This window comes from Bos indicus, chromosome 6 (genome assembly GCF_029378745.1).
Source record: "Bos indicus isolate NIAB-ARS_2022 breed Sahiwal x Tharparkar chromosome 6, NIAB-ARS_B.indTharparkar_mat_pri_1.0, whole genome shotgun sequence".
NCBI lineage: Eukaryota > Metazoa > Chordata > Mammalia > Artiodactyla > Bovidae > Bos > Bos indicus.
The window spans coordinates 91,730,181-91,757,438 of record NC_091765.1 but is presented as its reverse complement, the minus strand read 5'-3'; the positions used below and the strand labels follow the sequence as shown (position 1 = coordinate 91,757,438).

The 27,258-nt window shown below is 41.1% G+C and overlaps 1 protein-coding gene across 1 annotated transcript in view; it reads left to right on the top strand.

Moving 5' to 3' along the window:
- The window catches only part of SCARB2 (scavenger receptor class B member 2), an 81,287-nt gene that overhangs the window by 33,993 nt on the left and 20,036 nt on the right, over nucleotides 1-27,258 (top strand). The window contains exons 3-6 of the mRNA XM_019962945.2: nucleotides 11,686-11,833; nucleotides 14,064-14,252; nucleotides 20,502-20,593; nucleotides 26,683-26,802. Coding sequence (XP_019818504.2) covers nucleotides 11,686-11,833; nucleotides 14,064-14,252; nucleotides 20,502-20,593; nucleotides 26,683-26,802 — 549 coding nt within the window. The remainder of the gene's footprint in view (nucleotides 1-11,685; nucleotides 11,834-14,063; nucleotides 14,253-20,501; nucleotides 20,594-26,682; nucleotides 26,803-27,258) is intronic.

Here is a 27,258-nt window from a genome sequence, read left to right as displayed (position 1 = left end):
ACCTGCCTCTTGAGAAACATATATATATGCAGGTCAGGAAGCAACAGTTAGAACTGGACATGCAACAACGGATGGTTCCAAATAGGAAAAGGAGCACATCAAGGCTGTATATTGTCACCCTGCTTATTTAACTTATATGCAGAGTACATCATGAGAAACACTGGGCTGGAAGAAGCACAAGCTTTCGGAATCAAGATTGCCGGGAGAAATATCAATAACCTCAGATATGCAGATGACACCACCCTTATGGCAGAAAGTGAAAGGAACTAAAAAGCCTCTTGATGAAAGTGCAAGAGGAGAGTGAAAAAGTTGGCTTAAAGCTCAACATCCAGAAAACGAAGATCATGGCATCCGGTCCCATCACTTCATGGGAAATAGATGGGGAAACAGTGGAAACAGTGTCAGACTTTATTTTTTGGTCTCCAAAATCACTGCACATGGTGATTGCAGCCATGAAATTAAAAGACGCTTACTCCTTGGAAGGAAAGTTATGACCAACCTAAATAGCATATTCAAAAGCAGGGACATTACTTTGCCAACAAAGATCTGCCTAGTCAAGGCTATGGTTTTTCCTGTGGTCATGTATGGATGTGAGAGTTGGACTGTGAAGAAAGCTGAGCGCTGAAGAATTGATGCTTTTGAACTGTGGTGTTGGAGAAGACTCTTGAGAGTCCCTTGGACTGTAAGGAGATCCAACCAGTCCATTCTGAAGGAGATCAGCCCTGGGTGTTCTTTGGAAGGAATGATGCTAAAGCTGAAACTCCAGTACTTTGGCCACTTCATGTGAAGAGTTGACTCACTGGAAAAGACCCTGATGCTGGAAGGGATTGGGGGCAGGAGGAGAAGGGGATGACAGAGGATGAGATGATTGGATGGCATCACTGACTCAATGGATGTGAGTTTGGGTGAACTCCGGGAGTTGGTGATGGACAGGGAGGCCTGGCGTGCTGTGATTCATGGGGTCTCAAAGAGTCGGACACGACTGAGCGACTGAACTGAACTGAACCCTCTTGTCAATCCTTGTTTGTGCATGCTTGCCCAGTCATGTCCAAGTCTTTGGGCCCCATGGACTGTAGTCTTCCAGGCTCCTCTGTCCACGGGATTCTCCAGCCAAGAATACTGGAGTGGTTGCCATTTCCTCCTCCAGAGAATCTTCCCAATCCCGGGATCGAACCTGAGTCTTCTACGGCTTCTGTGTTGGCAGGCAGATTCTTTACCACTTCGCCATCTGGGAAGCCCCAACTTGATTAACTGTCCCAAATGTTAACCCAAGCAACTGCTAGTCAGGTATCTTGGTGTAATTTTCTTCCAACATTTTTTTTTTTTAATTTTTAACTGGGGTAAATAAATCAGACTTGTTTGGGGCCCCTTTAATGTTAGGGGGCCAATAGAGGCCTCTTTGGCCCATTTAACTTTAGGTGGTGTTGGTTCAGAGCCTTTGCTTTTTTTGTTTGTTTGTTTGGCTGTGCCATGTGGTTTATGAGATCTTAGTTCCCTGATCAGAATTGAATCCAGGACACTGGCAGTGAAAGCCTAGAGACCTGTTAGACCACCAGGGAATTCCCTAAAGCCTTGGTTTTAATCTCATCAATGTCCATTTTTTAAAAAATCCCGTTTTTAAATGACCATCTAAGGATTTCTATCCTGTTGGGGTGATTTCTATTCTGTTGGGGTGAGTCCCTATAAAATTGCCACCTTGTTGGGAAGCAGTCTCTTGACTTTCTCCTCAGCGTTTCCTATTCCCTTGTTAATTAACCTGGTTAATGTTAATTAACCTAATGTTTTTGGTAGTACCCTAAAGACCCATCAAGGGAAAGCCATGACCACAAATTAGGCTTTCCAAATAGTTTTGTTTTAAAATGCGGGAATTCTTAAGTTATATTTTTTGTATCTGCCTTTTAATTTGCTCTTTTCATGGGCACCAAGAAAACAGCCGTTTACAATACGAGCTCCCTAAGAATTTACCAATTTAGAAGTTTCTTCAATTTAAAGGACCATTGTCTGGCACTGATAAGCAGTATCTAACGAACGAATAAGACACAACGGTGCTCTGTGGCTTCAGTCCGACTCTTTGCGACCCTATGGACTGTCACCCGCCAGGTTCCTCTGCCTGTGGGATTCTCCAGGCAAGAATACTGGAGGGGGTTGCTGTGGGTTCTCCTACAGGGAATCTTCCCCACCAAGGGATTGAACCCAAATCTCTTATGTCTCCTGCATTGGCAGGCAGGTTCTTTACAACTAGCACCTCCTGGGAAGTCCTAACACACAACCGCCGCCCCCAGAAGAGTGCAAAGTCTGCGCCTTCAGCCCCTCTAATGGGCTTTTGTTATCATTTAGTGGATCTGATTTCTGTCGCTTGTGAATTTGCCATTGTTTCCCTACACAGGAAAGACAGAACATTCTGGAAGCTCTGCCCCCCAGCCATTTGATAGTCTCACGGTTCCCTCCTGACTGAGTCAGCTGTGTGTCTGCAGAGAAGGGGAGGCCTTGTGGTCCCCCACTGGTCAGTGTGGACTGGTCTGGGGGTGGGAGTCTGTGCGGTGGGAGAGACCACGCTGGGCAGTGCTGGGCTTGACTGATCGGACACAGTTTACGGTGTTATGTTTCCCAAAGTTGTCACATAGTCATGAGTCCAGAATATTAATGTTTGTGGGAAAATATGGTGGAAGTTCCACATGTAGATAAAAAAAAGACAAAAACGGTCAGTCTGGTTTAAGGAATGTACATGTTTTTTACATTTTTATTAAGCTGTGGATTGAGCAGTCCTGGGACAGGTCTGTTGACACAAAGTTAATTTGCCTTGTGATCCTATTGCTTGGTGACCTATTTGCCTAAATTTGTGTATTCAGTGACTTTTGCATCCTTTCTGAGGTTTTTCATTTTGTCAGGTTTCTGTTTCTATTTTCCCTACTCTTTGACATTTCACGCATTTTAAAAATTAATGTGTCCAAAGGCCCTCTCAAGTCATTTTCATGTTTCTAAGATGTAGTTGCTAAATTTACAACATCCCGGTAAGTATCTTCTTTTTTACTTTATGAGCTTTGCTGTTTGGATTGTTAATTTCTTTTATAAGTTCGTATTACTGCTTTGATAGTAAGGAAAAAGATGTGAGGGATAAGTATTTCATAAGTGTTTTTTTTTTTTTAATTCACTGACCATTAAGTTATACTGAATTATGAAGTAATCAACATGTACAATGTCATATACAGCATTATCTTTAAAAGTGTAAACTATATTTTATATTATAAAAATAATATATATAAGCAGCAAAGATAAATTTGAAAGCACAGTAAATTTAAAAACTACTGCTACCCTCCATGGTTTCACTGTCTCTAAGATAACCAGTGCTAATGGATATATTCTCGTTTTGCATGAATGGGTTTCACTTTTGCATGGTTATACTGTATATACTTCTTTATGTTCACGTGTGTGTGTGCATGCTCGGTCACTCAGTTGTGTCCTGCTCTTTGTGACCTCATGGACTGTAGCCCATCAGGCTTTTCTGACCATGGAATTTCCCAGGCAAGAATACTGGAGTGGGTTGCCATTTCCTGTTCCAGGGAACCTTCCTAACCCAGGGATCAAACCTAAGTTGCCTGCATCTATCTGCATTGGCAGGCAGGTTCTTTACCACTGCACCACCCGGGAAGCATGTCCACATACATACATGTATATTCTACTCACTTAATATTACGTGATAGGTATTTCCCCATGTATGTCTTTGTCTTGTTTATACAAATACATTTTTGTGATAATATTCAAGAGATGGAGGAATATATTACTTCCCCACTCACTTCTTAGACATGTTGGTCAGTTCTTGTTCCATCCTTTGATCACCACGTGGATTGAATGTTTGCCAAACAGTTGTGTTTCCACTCTGTTATGTTAGTTCTTGTCCTTTCCCAGTTTTCCTATCTGGGAAACTGGGTGTGTTCATGGCACTTATAAACTTTTTATATAATAATGATATTAATCCTTCGTTATAATTGTGGCAACTGCCTTTTTAAAATTTACATGTAACCAATCTCTTTAATGAACATTTCTATCATTTCTGAGCTTGAAAAGTCATACTTCCTCCAAAGGTTTGAGTCTATTTTCTTGTATTCTTTCCACCCCCTCCCCCACATTTAATTTCTTATGGATTTATTTCCTTTCAATTTAGCCAAGGTAGAAATTCTATTTAAAGTTTCAAATGCTGTTCTGTGATTCCTTTGGTCCTTACCTCAACTCTAGAGCCAAACTATATAAATGCCAAAGAGATGATAGAAAAATCTTAAATGCCATGGTTATTGTTTCCATTATTTTAACAGAATGCTTATCTCTTTTTTATAAACCCGACTTACTCTTTTCTGATATCCTTTTTTCCCCTCAAAATAGAAATAGAAATAGCTTTAGCTAAATCAGTTTTTTTTTTAAGTCAAAAGTAAGAAAAATATCTGCCTTTTTATCCTGTACAAAAAGGAAGTGACCAGGTGGGCTTTAAATGCACGTGCAGTCCTGGTGAGCCAGCGGAGTCAGGGTAGCAATTGGAGGATGGAGGAACTATTTCCATTTTCAAGAGAAAAGCTGTTTCTTGTACATCTCTAACAAACATGGGCTACTCCCTCCCTGGATCCAGTGCTTTTTCTCTTTGTCCTGCTCTGGGCTCTGGTTTTCAGTCTTTAACCCAGCTGACCAAGGCAGTGGGGACAGAAGGTTCCGGACCTCGCGGCTCAGACCAGGTCTTTGGCCCGCCTCTCCGCTCCGCCCTGTCTCCCGGGCCCTCCCATCGACCCTGGCTGCACCTCCCTTCCCAGCCACGCCCCAAGCTGCGGGCTGCTCTTTCTGAACTGCCTTCCCTCCGCAGTGTGTAACCTTCCGCCCCTCTGCAGTTTTCTCACCCTTCACTTAAGAAACATCCTGTGCGGTTTTGTGGTTCCGCCTACCTTGTTCTCACTCTGCTTCTGTTCGGAAGCCCCTTCACCCTCCCACCTTGGGGGAGCTGACTCCTTCCAGAACTAAGTGCGCTCAAGCCCCGCGTTGCCTCGGGGCGCCCTTTCCAGTCGCTGCCCCTCCTCTGACCTGACACCTTGGGGTCAGCTTCAGAGCTCTTTCTACCTGTGAGGTAGCCCTGTAAACAGCAGCCTGCTGTGCTCTGCCTTGGATTCTCTGAGGACAGGACCCAGGTCTTAAAATCTCTGCATCTGGAGAATTTAACACAAGCCCCCCTCCCATTGGGTTCAGTTCAGTCGCTCAGTCGTGACCGACTCTTTGGGACCCCGTGAATCGCAGCACGCCAGGCCTCCCTGTCCATCACAAACTCCTGGAGTTCACTCAAACTCATGTCCATCTAGTCGGTGATACCATCCAGCCATCTCATCCTCTGTCGTCCCCTTCTCCTCCTGCCCCCAATCCCTCCCAGCATCAGGGTCTTTTCCAATGAGTCAGCTCTTCACATGAGGTGGCCAAAGTACTGGAGTTTCAGCTTTAGCATCAGTCCTTCCAATGAACACCCAGGACTGATCTCCTTTAGGGTGGACTGGTTGGATCTCCTTGCAGTCCAAGGGACTCTCAAGAGTCTTCTCCAACACCACAGTTCAAAAGCGTCAATTCTTCGGGGCTCAGCTTTCTTCACAGTCCAACTCTCACATCCATACATGACCACTGGAAAAACCATAGCCTTGACTAGACGGCCCTTTGTTGGCAAAGTAATGTCTCTGCTTTTGAATATGCTATCCAGGTTGGTCATCACTTTCCTTCCAAGGAGTAAGTGTCTTTTAATTTCATGGCTGCAGTCACCATCTGCAGTGATTTTGGAGCCCCCAAAAATAAAATCTGCCACTTTCCACTGTTTCCCCATCTACTTCCTATGAAGTGATGGGATCAGATGCCATGATCTTCATTTTCTGAGTGTTGAGCTTTAAGCCAATTTTTTCCACTCTCCTCTTTCACTTTCATCAAGAGGCTTTTTAGTTCCTCTTCACTTTCTGCCATAAGGGTAGTGTCATCTGCATATCTGAGGTTATTGATATTTCTCCCGGCAATCTTGATTCCAGCTTGTGCTTCTTCCAGCCCAGCATTTCTCATGATGTACTCTGCATAGAAGTTAAATAAGCAGGGTGACAATATACAGCCTTGACGTGCTCCTTTTCCTATTTGGAACCAGTCTGTTTTTTCATGTCCGGTTCTAACTGTTGCTTCCTGACCTGCATATAGGTTTCTCAAGAGGCAGGTCAGGTGGTCTAGTATTCCCATCTCTTTCAGAATTTTCCACACTTTGTGATCCACACAGTCAAAGGCTTTGGCATAGTCAAGAAAGCAGAAATAGATGTTTTTCTGGAACTCTCTTGCTTTTTCCATGATCCAGCAGATGTTGGCAATTTGATCTCTGGTTCCTCTGCCTTTTCTAAAACCAGCTTGAACATCAGGAAGTTCACGGTTCACATATTGCTGAAGCCTGTCTTGGAGAATTTTGAGCATTACTTTACTAGTGTGTGAGATGAGTGCAATTGTGCGGTAGTTTGAGCATTCTTTGGCATTGCCTTTCTTTGGGATTGGAATGAAAACTGACCTTTTCCAGTCCTGTGGCCACTGCTGAATTTTCCAAGTTTGCTGGCGTATTGAGTGCAGCACTTTCACAGCATCATCTTTCAGGATTTGAAATAGCTCATCTGGAATTCCATCACCTCCACTAGCTTTGTTTGTAGTGATGCTTTCTAAGGCCCACTTGACTTCACATTCCAGGATGTCTGACTCTAGGTCAGTGATCACACCATTGTGATTATCTGTGTCATGAAGCTCTTTTTTGTACAGTTCTTCTGTGTATTCTTGCCCCCTCTTCTTAATATCTTCTGCTTCTGTTAGGTCCATACCATTTCTATCCTTTATCGAGCCCATCTTTGCATGAAATGTTCCCTTGGTATCTCTGATTTTCTTGAAGAGATCTCTAGTCTTTCCCATTCTGTAGTTTTCCTCTATTTCTTTACATTGATCCTTGAGGAAGGCTTTCTTATCTCTCCTTGCTACTCTTTGGAACTCTGCATTCAGATGCTTATATCTTTCCTTTTCTCCTTTGCTTTTCCCATTGGGTACTAGAAGCTAAAGTTTCCTAAAGCACTTAGTATGTGCTCAGTAGTATTCTGACTGGATGACAAGCTTCTGTGGATTTAATTCTCATGGCAGCCCTACAAGGAAAACGAGAGTGTTAGTCTCTCAGTCATGTCCAACTCTTAGAGATGCCATGGACTGTGCCCCGCCCCCTCCCTCCCCCCGCCCCGCTCCTCTGTCCATGGAATTCTCCAGGCAAAAATTCTGGAGTTGGTAGCCATTCCCTTCTCCAGAGGATCTTCCCAACCCAGGGATCAAATCCAGGTCTCCTGCATTGCAGGCGGATTCTTTACCATCTGAGCCATCAGGGAAGCCTGCCTTACAAGGAAGCAGTGCTATTATTTCCATTTGATAAATGAGGAAACCAAGGCATGAAGCTAGTAACAGATGAAGCCAGGATTAAATGCGAAGCCTGGCAGTCAGATCTCAACCTGCACTCTACTCAGTGTGCTTAGCCACTTCTTACAGGAATCCTCAACAGAGAGCCTTGGGTGAATGGAGAACAAAAATGACAAGGGAGATAGGATTATGTGGTGATATTGAATGTATCTAATTTATCCAGCACCTCTGAGAAATTAGATACAGCAGAGATGTTAGTTTTTCAACTGATTAAAATTTTTCCTTTTGATTTCCTGATCTCAGGCATATTGTTTGCCTTCTGTGTGGTGAGGTTTTTGCCTGAACCTTCAGGAGTTAAAAAAAAAATTTTTTTTGTTTGTTTTAAAAAGTAAAAACTTCTTAAAAAATGGTTTTAAATGAAGTAATCTCAAATCAATCATTTATTTTCCTGCCATATTAAAATAATTCATGGGGCATAACTCAACCTTTTCTGAGTGACCGGGACCATCATTGTGATTAGCAGATACTAAACTGTATTCTGAGCCTGTGCTGTCCTGGGCCTTTGACATCAGTAGGATTTATTTTCAGCTTCTAAGCAGCAGGGACCATACCAGGTAGTTTTAAGTTGTTATTGTACAGTCGCTCAGTCGTGTCCGACGCTTTGCAACCCCACAGACTGCAGCGCGCCAGGCTTCCCTGTCCTTCACTATCTTCCCGAGTTTGCTCCAACTCATGTCCATTGAGTCAATGATCCCATCCAACCATCTCATCCTCTGTTGTCCCGTTCTCTCCCTGCCTTCAATCTTTCCCAGCATCAGGGTTTTCTCCAGTGAGTTGGCTCTTCCCATCAGGTGGCCAAAGTATTGGAGCTTCAGCTTCAGCATCAGTCCTTCCAATGAATGTTCATGGTTGATTTCCTTTTGGGTTGACTGGTTTGATCTCCTTGCTGTCCAAGGGACTCTCAGGAGTCCTCTGTGAAATCAAAAAGCATTGTGTGGTCAAACCTTTGGAAGAGCTGTGCAGTCTCAGATATTTATATTACTGTGCATAACTTGCTGTTTAGTACTAGAGAAGAACAGAGACTCGTCTACTTTCATACATGTGTAGGTAAGCATTTGTTTCTTGTTTGCTTGTCTCTTTATTTTAAAATCTAGAACAGGTTTAAGAGGCATACTGATTTCTTTTCCTTCCCACCCGCCTCTTTTTTTAAAATTGTAGTAGAATTGCATTACAATGTTGTGTTCATTTCTGCTGTACAACTATGTGTATCAGCTGTATGTATACATAGATCCCTTCCCTTTGAACCTCTCATCCCACCCCTCTAGGTCATCACAGAGCTGGTTTTTTGTTTTTTAATTTTATTTATTTATTTCGGTTGTGCTGGGTCTTCATTGCTATGAGGGCTTTTCTCTGATTGCAGTAAGCAGGGGCTGCTCTCTAGCCATGGTATGCTGGCTTCTCATTGCGATGGCTTCTCTTGTTTCCAAGAACAGGCTCTAGGCCTGCTAGGCTTCAGTAGTTGTTACTCCTGGCCACTAGAGCACAGGGTCACTAGCTGTGGGGCACGGGCTTAGTTGCTCCAAGGCAGGGAGCAACTTCTGGATCTTCCTTATGGATCAGGGATCAAGCCCGCATCTCCTGCACTGGTAAGCGGATTTTTACCAACTGAGCCACCAGAGAAACCCCACAGAGCTGTTTTTGATCAATGACTATATTAAGTGATGAAATGATTATATTTGAGAGTCTTCAAAACAGTTTTCAAATTTATATTAAAGCCTTAAAATTATCCAGATACCCTTTTCCAAGGGAAAAAAAGACTTACTTACAATTTACCTGAGATGTTAAGGTTATTCATTTACAATCTAAATTATGTCATTAAGGGGTTTATGACTGAGTGCCAGAGGTGTGGTATAGGGATGAGAAACCCAACTTGTGACTGTGGTCAGGAAAGGCCTCTGGAGGAGATGGTGAGTAACCCTGTTGCCCAATGCCTGTGTCAGAATTATAAACTCTAAATTAGCTCTATTCAGTGGAAATATAATGTGAATCACATATGAATTTCAGATTTTTCTAGTAACCACATTCAAAAAAGTAAAAAGAAACAAGCAATTAATTTAAATAATATATGTTTATTTTACTCATTCTTAAATAGTATCATTTCTGAATGGATAAAGATGTGGTATGTATACACACACACAAATATACACATATACAATTGAGTACTCTTCAGCTATAAAAAAAGAATAAAATTTTGTCATTTGCAATAACTTAGATGTACTTAAAGGGCATTATGCTAAGTGAAATAAGTCACAGCAGGGTAAATTACTGTATGATATCACTTCTATGTAGAATCTGAAAAATACAGCAAATTAGTGAATATAACAAAAAAGAAGTAGACGCACAGATATAGAGAACAAACTAGTGGTTACCAGTGGGGAGGGAACAAGAGCCAGTCTAAGGGTAGGGGAGTAACAGGTACACACTATTAGGTATAAAATAAGCTACAAGATTATATTGTACAAAACAGGGAATGTAGCCAATACTTTATAATAACTATAAATTAATTTTTTTAATTGTGAATCACTATATTTTGGGGGGGGGGTCCAAAATCACCGCAGATGGTGACTGCAGCCATGAAATTAAAAGACACTCCTTGGAAGGAAAGTTATGACCAACCTAGATAGCATATTCAAAAGCAGAGACATTACTTTGCCAACAAAGGGCTGTCTAGTCAAGGCTATGGTTCTTCCAGTGGTCATGTATGGATGTGAGAGTTGGACTGAGAAAAAAGCTGAGGGCCGAAGAATTGATGCTTTTGAACTGTGGTGTTGGAGAAGACTCTTGAGAGTCCCTTGGACTGCAAGGAGATCCAACCAGCCCATTCTGAAGATCAGCCCTGGGATTTCTTTGGAAGGACTGATGCTAAAGCTGAAACTCCAGTACTTTGGCCACTTCATGTGAAGAGTTGACTCATTGGAAGAGACTCTGATGCTGGGAGGGATTGGGGGCAGGAGGAGAAGGGGACGACAGAGGATGAGATGGCTGGATGGCATCACCGACTAGATGGACATGAGTTTGAGTGAACTCCGGGAGTTGGTGATGGACAGAGAGGCCTGGCGTGCTGTGATTCATGGGGTCACAAAGAGCTGGACACGACTGAGTGACTGAACTGAACTGATATTGTAAACCTGTAACTTATATTGCACAGCAACTATACTTCAATTTAAAAATACACAGAATAAAATAGTATCTTTTTAACATGTAATTGACATTAAAACATTGAGATATTTTACATTCTTTTTTTTTTGGTACCGTTTTTGAAATCTGGTGTGTATCTCACCCTTACAACACATTTCAGTTCCAATTAGCCCCAGTTCAAACATTCAGCAGACACAGGCCTACCAGGTAAGACAGCACAGCCCTAGATGGAACAGGAAGAATAGTACGCAGCCATGGGAGAGAAGGAAAAACATGGGAATTTAATGACCATCTACTGTGGACCAGGCAGGTTCACAACTGGCATGAGGCATTTAATGAACAAAACATCAGTCTTGTTTTTATGTAAAATTCTGATATTTTGTTCATCATGAATTTTTGGAATTAATTTTGATTTTTTAAATTGCATTAAAATATTATTTATTTTGATTACGGAGTGTTTGGGCCCCTCTTACATTTAGTACCCAAGACAGGTGCATCATTTCCTTCACCCTAATCCCAGGCCTGGCATTAGGCACTTCCTACCAACTTTGCCAATACCTCATTTGGGGGCACTGTCCTGAACCAGGCTGAACTGGATATCAAAACACTGAGTGAACTCCTCTAATTGACTAAGCCTTGGACATTTATTTTGTTAAATTAATTTTCAATTGAATTCAACTTAGAAATAAAAAGACACTGGTAGACATATTGAAATGGAAACTGAATCTATGAACTGAAAAATCTGAAAATGTTTTGGAACCAAACTATAACCTCGGAGAGAGTTATTGGCTTTGATTGCTTAGTGAAAGTAACCCCATATTGCTTTTCCAAATTATGGGGGAATAGAAGGAAAGCAACAGGTTTTTTACTCTCTCTGGGGTCTTATTTCCTTCCCACATTATAGCTGGAATCTCCAGTGTTTAGGGGGGTCAGTATCTGCAGTTTCTCCCAGTATACTGAGAATGTTATATTGAAAATAACTTTGATGATGAAAAAAATGAAAAGTGTATTACTTAACAAAGTGTTGCCTATTTTCAAACAAGATCCTTTTCTTTCTTTTAGGGAACTCAGAAACAAGGACGATATTCAATTTGGAGATAATGGAACAACAATATCCGCTGTGAGCAACAAGGCCTATGTTTTTGAACGAGACAAATCTGTTGGAGACCCAAAAATTGACTTACTTAGAACATTAAATATTCCTGCATTGGTAAGTAGGCATTTTAAATCTCATTATTGTGGATTTTAGAAGAAAGGAAAAAGCTAAGTCTATTACAGTTTTACTTTGCAGTTCAATTCAGTTCAGTCGCTCAGTCGTGTTCGACGTTTTGTGACCCCATGAATCGCAGCACACCAGGCCTCCCTGTCCATCACCAACTCCCGAAGTTTACCCAAACTCATGTCCATCAAGTCGGTGATGCCATCCAGCCATCTCATCCTCTGTCGTCCCCTTCTCTTCCTGCCTCCAATCCCTCCCAGCATCAGGGTCTTTTCCAATGAGTCAACTCTTCGCATGAGGTGGCCAAAGTATTGGAGTTTCAGCTTCAGCATCAGTCCTTCCAGTGAACACCCAGGACTGATCTCCTTTAGGATGGACTGCTTGGATCTCTTTGCAGTCCATGGGGCTTTTAGGAGCTATTAAGTTATATATGTAGGGGTGTGTGTGTGTGTGTGTGTGTATATATATATATATATATTTAATATGTATATATTTTAATTTTTTAATATGTGTGTGTGTATATGTATGTGTGTGTATATATATGTGTGTGTGTGTGTATATATATATATATATATATTTCCCCTTCCATTCTTTGGAGAAGGCAATGGCACCCCACTCCAGTACTCTTGCCTAGAAAATCCCATGGATGGAGGAGCCTGGAAGGCTGCAGTCCATGGGGTCGCTGAGGGTTGGACACGACTGAGCGACTTCACTTTCACTTTTCACTTTCCTGCATTGGAGAAGGAAATGGCAACCCACTCCAGTGTTCTTGCCTGGAGAATCCCTGGGACGGGAGCCTGGTGGGCTGCCATCTATGGGGTCGCACAGAGTCGGAAACGACTAAAGTGACTTAGCAATTCCATTCTTTAAAGTTCATTTTAGACTCTTTTTGAGGTCTTTCAAATGTGGTCTCTTCAAATGGTGACAAAGTGCAAATTTTAAGATTTTTTTTTTTCAGTTTCTTCCTGTGTGTTCAGGATCAGACTTGTGCAAATAAGCGTGTCTCTAGGATTTTGGAGGGTAGCTGATCATATTTAAAGTGTTTATTTTCCCTCTTGTTTTTGTTCAGAAACTCTAGCAATAGAATTTGCTTGCTACTTTTTTTTCTTTAGCTTCTTATTTTGTATTGAGGTATATCTGGTTAAGGGACTCAGCCATACACAGACATGTATCCATTCTCCTCCAAACTCCCCTCCCATCCAGGCTGGCACAATATAACACTGAGCAGAGTTCCAATAGGTCCTTGTTCGTTATCCATTTTAAATATAGTAGTGTGTACATATTTAGCTTCCTATGATGGATTTTTTTTAATCCTCAAAATATGTATTGACTTTCCCCCACCTCCTTTTAAATAGCAGAGACTGGGCTGTTGAAGCCAACCTAGTATGATTTATTGGGCTCTGTTTTTAACGGCGATTATAGCTAATAAAGGAGAAGGCAATGGCACCCCACTCCAGTACTCTTGTCTGGAAAATCCCATGGATGGAAGAGCCTGGTAGACTGCAGTCCATGGGGTCGATAGGAGTCGGACATGACTGTATAACTTTCAAGTAGACAAGCTGAGCGACTTCACTTTCACTTTTTACTTTCATGCATTGGAGAAGGAAATGGCAAGCCACTCCAGTGTTCTTGCCTGGAGAATCCCAAGGATGGGAGAGCCTGGTGGGCTGCCGTCTCTGGGGTCGTACAGAGTTGGACATGACTGAAGCGACTTAGCAGCAGTAGCAGCATAGCTAATAAAAATACATGAGACCCAAGAAACTTCTACTCATTCCCTTGGAGGCTCCCATCCTAACTCCTGGGTGACCAATACGTATGCACCTGGACAATTATGGTGGACCCAGGACCTGGAAAGTATTAGACCCCAGATCAGGCCCAGCCCAGCTGCCTAATGGGGCAGTTTATGGGGGCGCCCCCAGCCTCTAGCCTTGATCAGGAGGAAGATGGGTGCCACCTTGTGGCAACGATGCCAATGCACTGCAAGAGTTGTTCCCTTTCTGCGGTTCCTGGGTTGCAAGTGAGGATCACATTTACGAAATGTAATACTGAGAAAGGACAATAAGTGAAGAGATTTCAGTCTCAGCCAGAGAGGAGCTCACTGGCTGATTTTTCAGCTGTTTGATCTCAATACTTACATTTAGGTCTGCAGCCCCCTTTTCTGAAGGGGCAATAGGTGGTTGGGGTGCAGACACAGCTCTCTGAATTTGCCTGTGCTCCTCAGACCGCCATGGAATGGACCCAGCTGCCCTTACTTCGGGATATCATCGAGGCCCTGCTGAAGGCCTACCGGCAGAAGCTCTTTGTGACCCACACGGTGGATGAACTGCTCTGGGGTTACAAAGATGAAATCTTATCCCTCATCAACACTTTCAAACACGACGTCTCTCCCTATTTTGGCCTGTTTTATGGGGTAAGTCGATTTTTCTTTTCAGAAACTGTGTGTTCAGCTGAAGAGGAGGGCATTCCAAAGCCAGATTCTATCTTCACTTTGGGTGAATTGCTTGGCATTCTTGATCTCTTGTAGAGTATGTGAAAAATAAGAAAGTGCTTTAGTAGGGGAAGAAAAACTTCTCCCACAATTTCAACATGCTACCAGCACTGACTTTGAATGAGTGTGAAAAAAATGTATGAAGTGGGGCTGTGTCATTAATCTTTCAAAGTGTCGTAAATATGAGTGATCAATGTCAAGTCTTGTTTCGACGGCTTAGCGACTAAACCCATGGATCAGCCTGACAAAGGCAAACGAGAAACTAAATAGGGATGTGATAGTACGTTAGGGATGGGAAGTACTTATTATATTTTCAGACATCTCATTTGTGAAAGATGTTGGATAATTTGAAACGCCATGTACCCCTCACCTATGATTCATTTAGCTTATACATGGAATTTTGCATCATTTCTTTGCAGATTTTATTTACTTTGATTTGCAACCCAAAAAATGGGCTTCCCTGGTAGCTCAGCTGGTAAAGAATCCACCTCCAAGGCAGGAGATCCTGGTTCAATTCCTGGGTCGGGAAGATCCACTGGAGGAGGGATAGGCTACCCACTTCAGTATTCTTGGGCTTCCTTGGTGGCTCAGCTGGTAAAGAATCTGCCTGCAATGGGTTCAGTCCCTGGGTTGGGAAGATCCCCTGGAGAAGGGAAAGGCTACCCACAACAGTATTCTGGCCTGGAGACTCCCATGGACTGTGTAGTCCATGGAGTTGCAAAGAGACGGACACAACTGAGCAAACCAAAAATATCAGCATTCAAGTAATTATTATTTGAAGTATATGTTATTAACTGCTCGAGCTTGAAATAAACTAAAATTGAAAGTGAAAATGTTAGTTGCTCAGTCCTGTCCAGCTCATGGCAACCCCATGGACTGTAGCCCTCCAGGCTCCTCTGTCCATGGAATTCTCCAGGCAAGAATACTGGAGTGGGTTGCCATTCTGTTCTCCTGGGGATCTTCCCCACCCAGGGATTGAACCCGTGTGTCTCACATCTGCATTGGCAAGTGGATTCTTTACTGCTAGTGCCACCTAAAAGCAATTAAAGTCTGTATCCCCCTGCCCCCCTGCCAAAAAAAAACACTTGAGTGAAATGGATAGTTGAAAGGTTGATAAATGACAAACTTAAACTCAGGAAGAGAGGGTGAGTTCAGGGCAGGATATGTAATTGTGATTCATTTCCCCATCTTTAAATTTGTGGTTATTCTCTGGCTCTAACTACTGAAGAATATCACCTCATCCTATAATCTCTTAGCATTTCAGTTGGTAAATGGTGGTAACACAGCCCCTGTGCTGTCAGGGATATATAACACTTAAAAACTATTCAAACAAAATGGTAAACAACTTTTAGATATTACCGTCACAAGAGGAGGACGGTCCTAGGACTAGGGTCCCACCAACCATAATCCTTCACTCTGGGCAAGCAGACTCAGTCGATGTTCCCTGGAAGGTTCCATCTGACAGGAGCCCAGCTTCCATGGGACCAGAGGAAGCGCTGATTTCTTGTTAAGTTGTGACTAAACTCCTGTCTAGAAATAATTTCAGGGAAACTCCCTACAGAGAGATACAAAGGCTACCACCCATCTGCCAAGTAGATTCTATTCCTCATACCTCAGTATTTCTCTGATAATTTTTGTTGTATAGCTTGCTTTTTGTTTTTACACTGACCTCATCAGACTTACGGGGCTTCCCAGGTGGCGCTAGTGGTAAAGAGCCCACCTGCCAATGCAGGAGACATAAGACATGTGGGTTTGATCCCTGGGTCAGGAAGATCCCCTGGAGGAGGTCACGGCAACCCACTCCAGTATTCTTGCCTGGAGAATCCTGGAGACAGAGGAGCCTGGTGGGCTACAGTCCATGGGGTCACAAAGAGGCGGACATGATTGAGGCAACTGAGCATGCATACCTCAGACTTACAACTAATATCCTTAAATACCTGTTAAAAATGTAATTCACATTTACAGGCTGATTTAAGAAATTGGTACTTTTGCTTTCCCACAGGAAGAATGTGTTGATTTACTTTATTTTTTCTTCTTTCTCTGCCTCCACTGTAACTCTATAAAACCTCATTAGTGAAAAACCCTAGCATTGCTCAGTTGGATTAGTACCTGGCAAGGATTTCCCACATTCAGGAAAAGAGCATGAGACATCGACTCAGAGGGTCTGGATCCACGTCCTGACTGTTTAATTTAATAACCAAGGGACTTCTCTGAACCTCGGTTTCATCATTTGTAACTTGAGACTAAAGGTATCCACACTTCAAAGCTTGTTTGAAATAGCCAAAATGAGAGTCCACAGAAGTGCTTTGCAAACTGTAAATTGCAACACACACATCCGGAACTGGTTTTTTCTTTTCTGTGACTCAGTCAGAAAAGAAGACCCTGAATTACTAATAATATGAACGGCTGGTATATGTTTCCATTTTGGAGGTATGTGTTTCCAAATAAACTCTCTCTACTGTTGTTTTTAAAAAGGCAAAGGTGTTTTTTGTTCAGTTTTTTATCTGCTCTAGCCAAATACTGACTATCGCCAGCATTACAGAGGTCCACACTTAGGCTGCCATTCATTCAAGACTGGGACAGACCGTGGGCTTGTGTACTATGCTGGCACCTACCGCTCTGCACCTGTCTGAGCCTGGCCTCCAGTCTTGCCTTAATCCCAGTGATATCTACCACATATCCCTCTGATCCCGTAGACCATTCCGCCTGCTCCACTGCACCTTGTGACTAAAGAAGAAAACCTTAGTTCAGGCCATCGAACCTTTTTTCCTTCAAAGACTTTAATGATGAAACAATCAAATGATTTGGTTGTTTCATCTTTAAATGGTGGGACAGAATGTGAGAGTCGGAAGAGGTGATACAGACAGTGTGAGAGCAAGACAGCTCCTGAGAGCAAGAGACCTGGCTGGGTGTCTCTTAGTTGCGTACTGGAAAGCCAGTCAGGATATCTGTACCTGTTGGTTTTAAGGTACCTCTGTTTTCCTTGGCATAAAAGAGTTTAAGCACCTCCCAGTGCTTGATGTATTATATAAAATGATGGTGGCTGGGAAGTATCTTTGAGAGGTCCTATTGCATGGATGGATTATGCATGTTTTATGCTAGCAGTATGAATGATGTCTTATTCTCAGAACATTTCTCCACCTCCTGCAGTAATATGTTTCTTGTATCCAACCCACATCCCTACTGCAGTAACACAAAACCTATTTATTCCTATTTGTCTTCAAACAAGAAAAGTTCTAGTGAGTAACAAGGAAGCATTGATATTCTGTGTCTGACTCTTAGGCCACTAACAGTTGGGGAAAACTCTTTGAGTGACTGAAATATTTAAATGCTAATCACTTCGCTTAGCCTACATTTGAGTTAGGTGGAGGATTGCAAGAAGTAACACACGTGTCTTTTTAAAACTTGGTGGTTCAACATTCTTTTGTGTGAGTATGCTTCTACGTTTATTGTATGTTCACATTGTTGCTCTCAAACAGATATGCTCCCTTCTCATATCTTAAAGTCATGTAAAATTTCATATGTGGAACACAATGTGACTATTATGTATGTGGACAGTGTTGACATATTGACATAGTTGGTGAAATAATATTGTGACAAAAAGAACCCAAGTAGGCAAAAAAAAAAAAAAAAAATTGAAAAGAGAATTCACAAAGGGTATGAATTTTTTTAAGGCAAATGATTGAATGAAAAAAGAATTCAACCTCACTGAATACAGAAATGCAAAAAGAAATAAGAACCCCTTTTTTTTTGTTGACCCAATAAGCAAAGTTTAACAAAAGGCATCTGAGGAATGTAAATTGATGTATCTTGCTCTTTCCACTGAGTGATCTTGAGCAACTTTCAAAAGCTTTAAAAAAGTAATGTTCTCTTATCTAGCAATACCACCTTCAGTGGTCTATTTAGAAAATAAAAGCACAGAAAAGTTTTTAATCATAAAGATACACATACATTATTCATAGTAGCAAAAATTTTTTAACTATTCAGTAATAAGAAAGTGGTTAAATTATTTCCACCTAATATGAAGTCATTAAGTTGTTAAACCTAGGAAGAACTTTTAATAATACAGGAAATATGTTATACACATAACTAAAGAAATTGTATATATGTATAAAAATTGTGTGTAGCATATGCTATACATATGTATATTACATATATATGTACGTATAAGTTCTATAAATAAATTTTCTGTAGAAAAAAGATGAAGAAGAAACAGACCAAAATACTAAAAAATAAAAAAGTGTATATTGCTTCTTAAAGTCCTCCACTTAACTCAAATGTGGTCTAAGCTAAGTGGTTAAACATTTAATGTTTCAGAGTAATGCATGCTATTTCTGGGAAACCAAAACTCCATTCCAGGTGAAGAATTTGTAAGAATGTACAGAGTATCTGTGTCATTAAGAAGTGTAACCTGGAACGAATATACAACTCAAGAAAATTTTGGTTGAAGAATGGAATTATATTAATGTCACTTTCTTCTATTCAAGTATAGTCAGGTCCTGGTCCTGGATTTATGCTTTTTTTGTTTTTTAATTGAGATATAATTCACTTAACATAAAATTCTGCATTGAAAAGTGTACAGTTCAGTGGCTTTTATTATATTCACACAGTTGTGCAACTGCCACCACTGTGTAATTCCAGAACATTTTCATCACCTGCCCCAAAACCCACAGACTGTTAGTCTCTTCCATTCCTCATTCCCACCAGTTCCTGGTAACTTGAATCTATTCTCTCTATGTATAGATATGCCTATTGTGGGTTCGATCCCGGGGTCGGGAAGATCCCCTGGAGAAAGCAATGGCAACCCACTCCAGTATTCTTGCATGGAGAATCCCATGGGTGGAGGAGCCTGGTGGGCTACAGTCCATTGGGTCGCAAAGAGTCGGACACGACTGAGTGACTTCACTTCATTGTGGACATACATATAAATGGAATGGAATTTATATGAAATCATATAAATTATTTCACACCCATGTTGTAGCATATATCAGCACTTCATTCTTTTTCATGGCTGAGTAATACTCTGTTGTATGGATATACCACACTTTGTTTATCCATTCTTCAGTTGATGTATATTTGATTTATTTATACTTTTGGCAATTAAGAATAATGCTGCTATGAACATTTGTATACAGGTTTTTGTATGGCCATTAGATATAGATTTTGGAGTAGAATTCTCTTGGGTATATTACAGAAGTGGAATTTTGGAGTCTTATGGCAACATTATGTATAACTTTTTGACTAGCTGACAAACTGTTTTCCATAGCAACTGCCACATTTTACATTCACACCATCAGTGTAGAAAGGCTCTAGTTTCTCCACATCTTCACCAACACTTGGTCTTTTCCTTTTTTTAAAAATTGCCATCCTCATGGATATGAAGTTGTATCTCATTGTGGTTTTGATTTGCATTTTTCTAATAACTGATAATATTGAGCATCTTTTCATGTTTTTATTGGTTATTTGGATGATTTCTCTGGAGAAGTGTCTCTTCAATTCTCTGTCCATTGTTTAATTGGGCTCATACTTTTTAAAACCATAAAGTAATAATATGGCCAATATGGGATTTAACAAATAGTCATTCTATTCCCTAGTTCTGGTTCAGTCTCATGAGGCATGTAGGTTCTACTAGGGCAGTTTCATAAAGATTCAGTGTGCTAGTTACTGTATCATTTAGGGTTCTCTAGAAAAACAGAATCAGTAGAGATTTGTATATTTATTGAGGGATTTATGTTGGGTTGGCCAGAAAGTTCATTTTGCTTTTCCCCTAGGATATTATGGAAAAACCCAGATGAACTTCCAGCAAACCGAGGATTAAGGAATTGGCTTATATGATTGTGGGGGCTGCCAAGTGGCAAGTCTGAAATCCATGGGACAGGCTAGCAGGCTGGAAACTCAGGCAGGATTTCTATGCTGTAGTCTTGAGGAGAGAATTCTTTTTCCTCCGGGAAACCTCAGATTTTGCTTTTAAAGCTTTCAGCTGATTAAATGAGACTACACACATTATCAACAGTAATCTCCTTTACTAAAGCTGAACTGATCACATCTACAATATATAGCAACATCTGGAGTATTGTTTGGCCAAACAACTAGGCACCGTAGCCTAGCCAAGTTAACACATAAAATGAACCATCACAGTTGTCTTAAATAACCATATTCACTTATTTTCAGAAAAATGGGACTAATGATGGAGACTATGTTTTTCTAACTGGAGAAGACAATTACCTTAACTTTTCCAAGATTGTGGAATGGAATGGGAAAACGTAAGTCTAATGGTTTATCAGTATAATTATTTTTTCAATTTTCATTTAAATTGAATGTCCACTTCTGCTTTATTTTTTAAAAAAATTAGCACAATCATTTTTGGGTAAAAAATATAGCAATTAAAAATCTATAATTATGCAAAATATCCTATAATATAAATAATACAGTCTAAACATGTAAAATTATTATTTTGTAAATCAGGATTGGGCTAAGTACTCCACAGATTAAATACTAAAGTATTAGTATTAGTATACAAGTATTAGTATTAGTATACAATTACCATAGAATGATATGTAGGTTTCTCACGGTTAAAGCATGAATCACAAGCCGGTGAAAAGGTTCACTCTTCCACTTGTTACTGTTTGTTGTTGTTTAGTCGCTCGGTCATGTCCGACTCTATTGCAGCCCCATGGGCTGTCCTCTGTCCATGGGATTTCCCAGGCTATAGTACTGGAGTGGGTTGCCATTTCCTCCTCCAAGGGATCTTCCTGACCCGGGGGTCGAACCCACATTGAGTGATGTGTGGCTGCTGGGCAAATATTTTTCAAATTGCTGCCTGTTTTGGGGGAAGGAAAGAGATTCTTTTTTTAATTTAGTGATTGTGCATTGTTTGTGTATCTTTCTTTTATGGTGAAATACATTTCAGTTCATTGCTATAGAATTTCAAAATTATTTCACATTTATAATTTATAAACAAACTACCTCCAAAACCAAATTTCTCCAAAAAGTAACTGAGGCAACTTGCAATTAAGTCACACATAAAGCAAAATAATTTTTTTAGGTCATAGAAATTAGAAATCTTCAAGAAAAAGGAGGCTAATTATTCAGGGACTGTGGTAAGAGGAATTTTCTTCTTGAATATTAAATTTACTTTAAAGCTTCCCAGAAATAAAGGCAAGAAAACTGGTGTGGAATATTATCTTTACAATTTTCTATAAAGCAAAAACTTTTTAAATTAAAAAAATTTTTTAAATTTGTTATAACACCTATATCCAGGTGCATACACATATATTTACATATGCATACACATACTCATTCCCAAGGATGTAAGAACCCTGAAAGAATATAAGAAACTGGCAACAGTGTTGCCTTTGGAGGCATAACTAGATGACTGGGTACTAGGCTAACAGAAATTTACTTGTGAACATAATATAGCTTGAGAAGGCAATGGCAGTCCACTCCAGTACTCTTGCCTAGAAAATCCCATGGACGGAGGAGCCTGGTGGGCTGCAGTCCATGGGGTCGCTCAGAGTCAGACACGACTTCACTTTCACTTTTCACTTTCCTGCATTGGAGAAGGAAATGGCAACCCACTCCAGTGTTCTTGCCTGGAGAATCCCAGGGACGGGGGAGCCTGGTGGGCTGCCGTCTATGGGGTCGCACAGAGTCGGACACGACTGTAGTGACTTAGCAGCAGCAGCATAATATAGCTGGATTTTGTTTTAAAGCCAATCTGTTGTTTTCTTTTCAGTCTTTTAATAGAGTTTAATCCTTCTATGGGGGCTTCCCTGGTGGCTCAAGAGGTTAAAGCATCTGCCTGCAATGTGGGAGGCCTGGGTTCGATCCCTGGGTTGGGAAGATCCCCTGGAGAAGGAAATGGCAACCCACTCCAGTATTCTTGCCTATATGTGTTGTAACTACTGATACAATTACCATATATTGATATATTATTTCATATATTTACACTTATTTCGACATTCTTTTTCACCCTTAGCTGGTTATGTCTATTCTATCCTTGCTGCTGCTGCTGCTGCTAAGTCGCCTGAGTCATGTCCAACTCTGTGCGACCCCAGAGACGGCAGCCCACCAGGCTCTGCCGTCCCTGGGATTCTCCAGGCAAGAACACGGGAGTGGGTTGCCATTTCCTTCTCCAATGCATGAAAGTGAAAAGTGAAAGTGAAGTTGCTCAGTCGTGCCCGACTCTTAGCGACCCCATGGACTGCAGCCTACCAGGCTACTCTGTCCATGGGAGTTTCCAGGCAAGAGTACTGGAGTGGGGTGCCATCACCTTCTCCGATTCTACCCTTAGATTATACTTAATAGTTTTTTTTTTCCTAACAGAATCATAAGTTAGCTATTATCTTTCTTCTTCCAATGAAACAATATCTTTACCCATTTCTTAGCACAGCTTCTGTGTTATTCTTGTCTACAACTTGTTTCACCTTTTTAGGAAGCCAAATATAACTTTAAAGTTCATTATATTTATAGTAAATTAAAATACCAATATATTTTATTAATTTGTTAGTATTTTTCTTCTCACATCTTCCCTTTGGGTTTAGCTTTTTTTATTGCTGAAGATCATTAGTACAGTGGTTCTCAAACAGGGCAGTTTTGCTCCCCAGAGGACACTGGGTGATGTTTGGACACATATCATCACAATTGGAGGTCGCTACTGGCATCTACTGGGTAGAGACCTGGGATGCTGCTAAACATCCTGCAGTGTACAAGACAGTCCCCTACAGAGAATTCTGTCAGTTTAGTTCAGTTGAGTCGCTCAGTCATGTCCAACTCTTTGCGACCCCATGACTACAGCACGCCAGGCCTCCCTGTCCATCACCAACTCCCAGAGTCCACCCAAATCCATGTCCATTAAGTCGGTGATGCCATCCAACCATCTCATCCTCTGTCGTCCCCTTCTCCTCCTGCCCTCACTCTTTCCCAGCATCAGGGTCTTTTCCAGTGAGTCAACTCTTCGCATGAGGTGGCCAAAGTATTGGAGTTTCAGCTTTAGCATCAGTCTTTCCAATGAACACCCAGGACTGATTTCCTTTAGGATGGACTGGTTGGATCTCCTTGCAGTCCAAAGGACTCTTAAGAGTCTTCTCCAACACCACAGTTCAAAAGTGTCAATTCTTCGGCACTCAGCTTTCTCTGTAATCCAACACTCACATCCATATATCAGGCTCAAAATGTTACTGGGTTGTTCGTTGTTGTTGAGTTGATAAGTTGTGTCTGACTTTTTGCAACTCCATGGACTGCAGCACCCCAGGTTTCCTTGTCCTTCATCATTTCCCAGAGCTTGCTCAAGCTCATGTCCATTGAGCCATTGATGCCATCCAACCATCTCATCCTATGTCGTCCCCTTCTCCTGCCTTCAATCTTTCCTAGCATCAGGCTCTTTTCTGATGAGTTGGCTCTTCACATCAGTTGGCCAAAGTAATGGAGCTTCAACTTCAGCATCAGTCTTTCCAGTGAATATTCTGGGTAGATTTCCTTGGGACTCTCAAGAGTCTTCTCCATCACCACAACTCAAAAGCCTCAATTCTTCCACAGTCATCCTTCTTTATGGTTCAACTCTCACATCCATACATGACTATTGGAAAAACCGAAGCTTGACTATACTAGGTTTGGAAACCCTCTATTAGTAGTTGTTTCAGTAAGGATCTGTGGGTGGTAAAATTTCTTAGACTGTGCATATTTAAAAATATCTTTATTTCACATTCAGTTTTTAATGATTTTAGTTTGGTATAGAATTCTAGTTTGACAGTTCAAAATTATGAAGATACTACTCCATTTACTTTTGATTATCTTTTTCCTTGACTTTATTGCAGTTTTACTACAACATAATCCAAATTTGAATTTATTTTATTCTGTTCAGCCCTTGGAGCATACTTTAAATCTAAGGCCTTCTATCTTTCTTAAAATTTGGAAAACTTTCAACAATTATATCTTAAATTATTGCCTCTCTGTTATTCACTCTATTCTTACTACCCTCCCCCAAACTCCCACTAAATGTTTATTGAAGCCTCTTGATATAGTCTCTATGTCTTGATCCTTTCATTTTTAATCTTCCTAAGATTATATCTGTGTAAATTCTTTGAAGTAATATTTCATTTCGCCTGTTCTTTCCAACTATGTACAGTCTAGTGTTTATCCCAGTAGAGAGTTTTTCTTTCAGAAACTGTTTCTATTCTGAAGATTTCTACTTTTTATTCTTTGGGTCTCTCTAGAGAAGACTCTTGAGAGTCCCTTGGACTACAAGGAGATCCAACCAGTCCATCCTAAAGGAGATCAGTCCTGGGTGTTCATTGGAAGGACTGATGTTGAAACTGAAACTCCAGTACTTTGGCCACCTGATGTGAAGAGCTGACTCATTTGAAAAGACCCTGATGCTGGGAAAGATTGAGGGCAGGAGGAGAAGGGGACAACAGAGGATGAGGTGGTTGGATGGCATCACTGACTTAATGGACATGGATTTGAGTGGACTCTGGGAGTTGGTGATGGAAAGGGAGGCCTGGTATGCTGCTGTTCATGGGGTCACAAAGAGTTGGACACAACTGAGCAACTGAACTGAACTGAAGACTTATTTTATTCTTCCCTTTTTATTTGTTAGTAGTTTGCTGTTCTTTTGAAGGATGCTGTTCTTTCTGAAGGATGCTGTTCTTTCGTTTGTCTCTTTGAGGATACTAAACAGCCTATTTATTAACCAGATTGTTCAATTAATTTAATTTCTTCAAAAGTGAATTCATCTTATCATTGTTGATTTTGTTGCCTATTTCGTAGCATAAGTTGCTTTCATTAAAAAAATGTTAACTTGCAGAATTATTTTCATTGGTAAGTCTGTTATCTATCCACCTGCTCATCCATCCAACTCTCCATCCATCCTCTCACCTCTCCCTAGGTAGCAGGTATGCAGTAATCCACCCAGTAACCCCCCAAACCAGTATACATGGTGGACCTCCACCTCACAATTATGCAGAGCATGAAAAAGTTAGATACTAGCACCGACTCATTGGACATGAGTTTGAGCAAACTCTGGGAGAGAGTGAAGGACAGAGAAGCCTGGTGTGCTGCAGTCCATGGGATTGGAAATAGGCAGACACGACTTAGTGACTGAACAACATCACAGATCTCGCCAAAAAATCAGCAGGCATCTTGGCCCAGATTCTGGTTATAAGGTGCCTGGGGCTTTCTGCCTCCCTGCAACTCAGCTTTGCTTTCTTCAGCCTTTCTTGCTGAGCAGAAAAAATCCCTGCCCTAGATCCTGATTTCAAGCCCTTGATGGACCACCTTTAATCCTCACCAACCTCAGAATCCAGACTTGCATATCTTTCTCTTGGCTTCCATACCTGCAGCCCAGTAGGCCAGCAGCTTTAGCCTTCTCACTACTTGGCATTTGTCACCTTTCATTGTCAAAAAAGATGTTTGTGCTTGAGTAGAGTATAGACCTTTTAACTGTTCCCTTTTATGGTTTATCAACCACTGCTCTGTGATTTTACTTGGAAGAGACCCTTAATACATGAATTTAGAATTTCACCTTGACCAGAAGTTGGAAGAATTCCTGTTTTTTGCCCATTCCTTCCTATCTTTTGCATTTTATACCATTATTCAAGGAATTAATTTTTAAAAACCTGCTATCTCAACTGTGCTCTTAGTGAGTCTAAAATCAATTCAAAATTAAACTTTCTTGTGACCCAAGAGAAGTCTTCTGTTAATTTTGGATCAGAGAGCTGTTTGGAGGGGAGACAGTTAATGATCTATCATGAATATTATCTTCCTGAACATGTCTGTCCAGAGTTCATCTGACTGTGGGCTGGCTGTGAACACGGCTGTTGTGAATGGCAAATTGGATCACTGCTTAAAGCACGTGGATATCTCTAAACCTTTACAGGAGACCCTCAGTTTTGAAGGAAGGGAAGAAGGATGTTTGACTGTGTTCTCTGTCAGAATTGATATTTGGAAATCAGGGCCCTGCTTTTCCCCCTCTTGATCCAATTTCCAACCAATATCACCCTAGTCTGTGTGTGAACAAGGTTCTATGGGTAGCCAGCTCCCAGTTAGGTCTTGAAAAGTCCAGACCATTAAAAAAAAAAGGCCTAGGGACTTTGCTGGTGGTCCAGTGGTTAGGAATCCTCCTTCCAATACAGGGGCTATGTGTTTGATTCCTGGTCTGGGAACTAGGACCCCACATGCTACAGAGCTACTAAGCCCGTGCACCACTAGAGAGCCAACATGCCGCAACAAAGGGTCCTTGTACCACAGCTAAGACCCGACAAAGCCAAAAATACATAAATAGATAAATATATCTTTAAAAATAGCCTAAAATCCAGTGTGACTATCTGGACTCTTTCTTGTTTCCCTGTGACAGGTCGCTTGACTGGTGGACAGCAGATGAGTGCAATATGATCAATGGAACAGATGGAGACACTTTTCACCCGTTAATCACCAAAGATGAAGTCCTTTATGTCTTCCCATCTGATTTTTGCAGGTAAGAACTTGAAATGTGAGTTCTTTGACTACACGGCCGTCAAAAATATGAGGGATGTATATAATTGCACTTATTTGATGAGGATATTTAGGCTTAATGAGTGACCAGTGATAATGGCATATTGAAAAACAAGAGAAGGTGTAGCCATTCACAAACCAGCTGTGTTGGTTTGAATATGAGCTCCACCACTTAACAGCTGTGTGACCTTGGAAACATTTAACTACTCTTTGCCTCACTGTCCTCATTTATAAAGTAGGGACAGAAATAGTTGCCTACTTTGGGAGTTGTTTTGAGGATAAATGAGTTACTTTAATAAAATACTTAGCCCAAGGCCTGTCACACAGTAAATAATATTAGTTCTTCATTATTATGATATCCTCTATCAGATGTAAAATTTGCTCTGGTCTTCTTCCAGTTGCTACATAGAAGATAAAGAAATCATGCCGTGATCCCTAC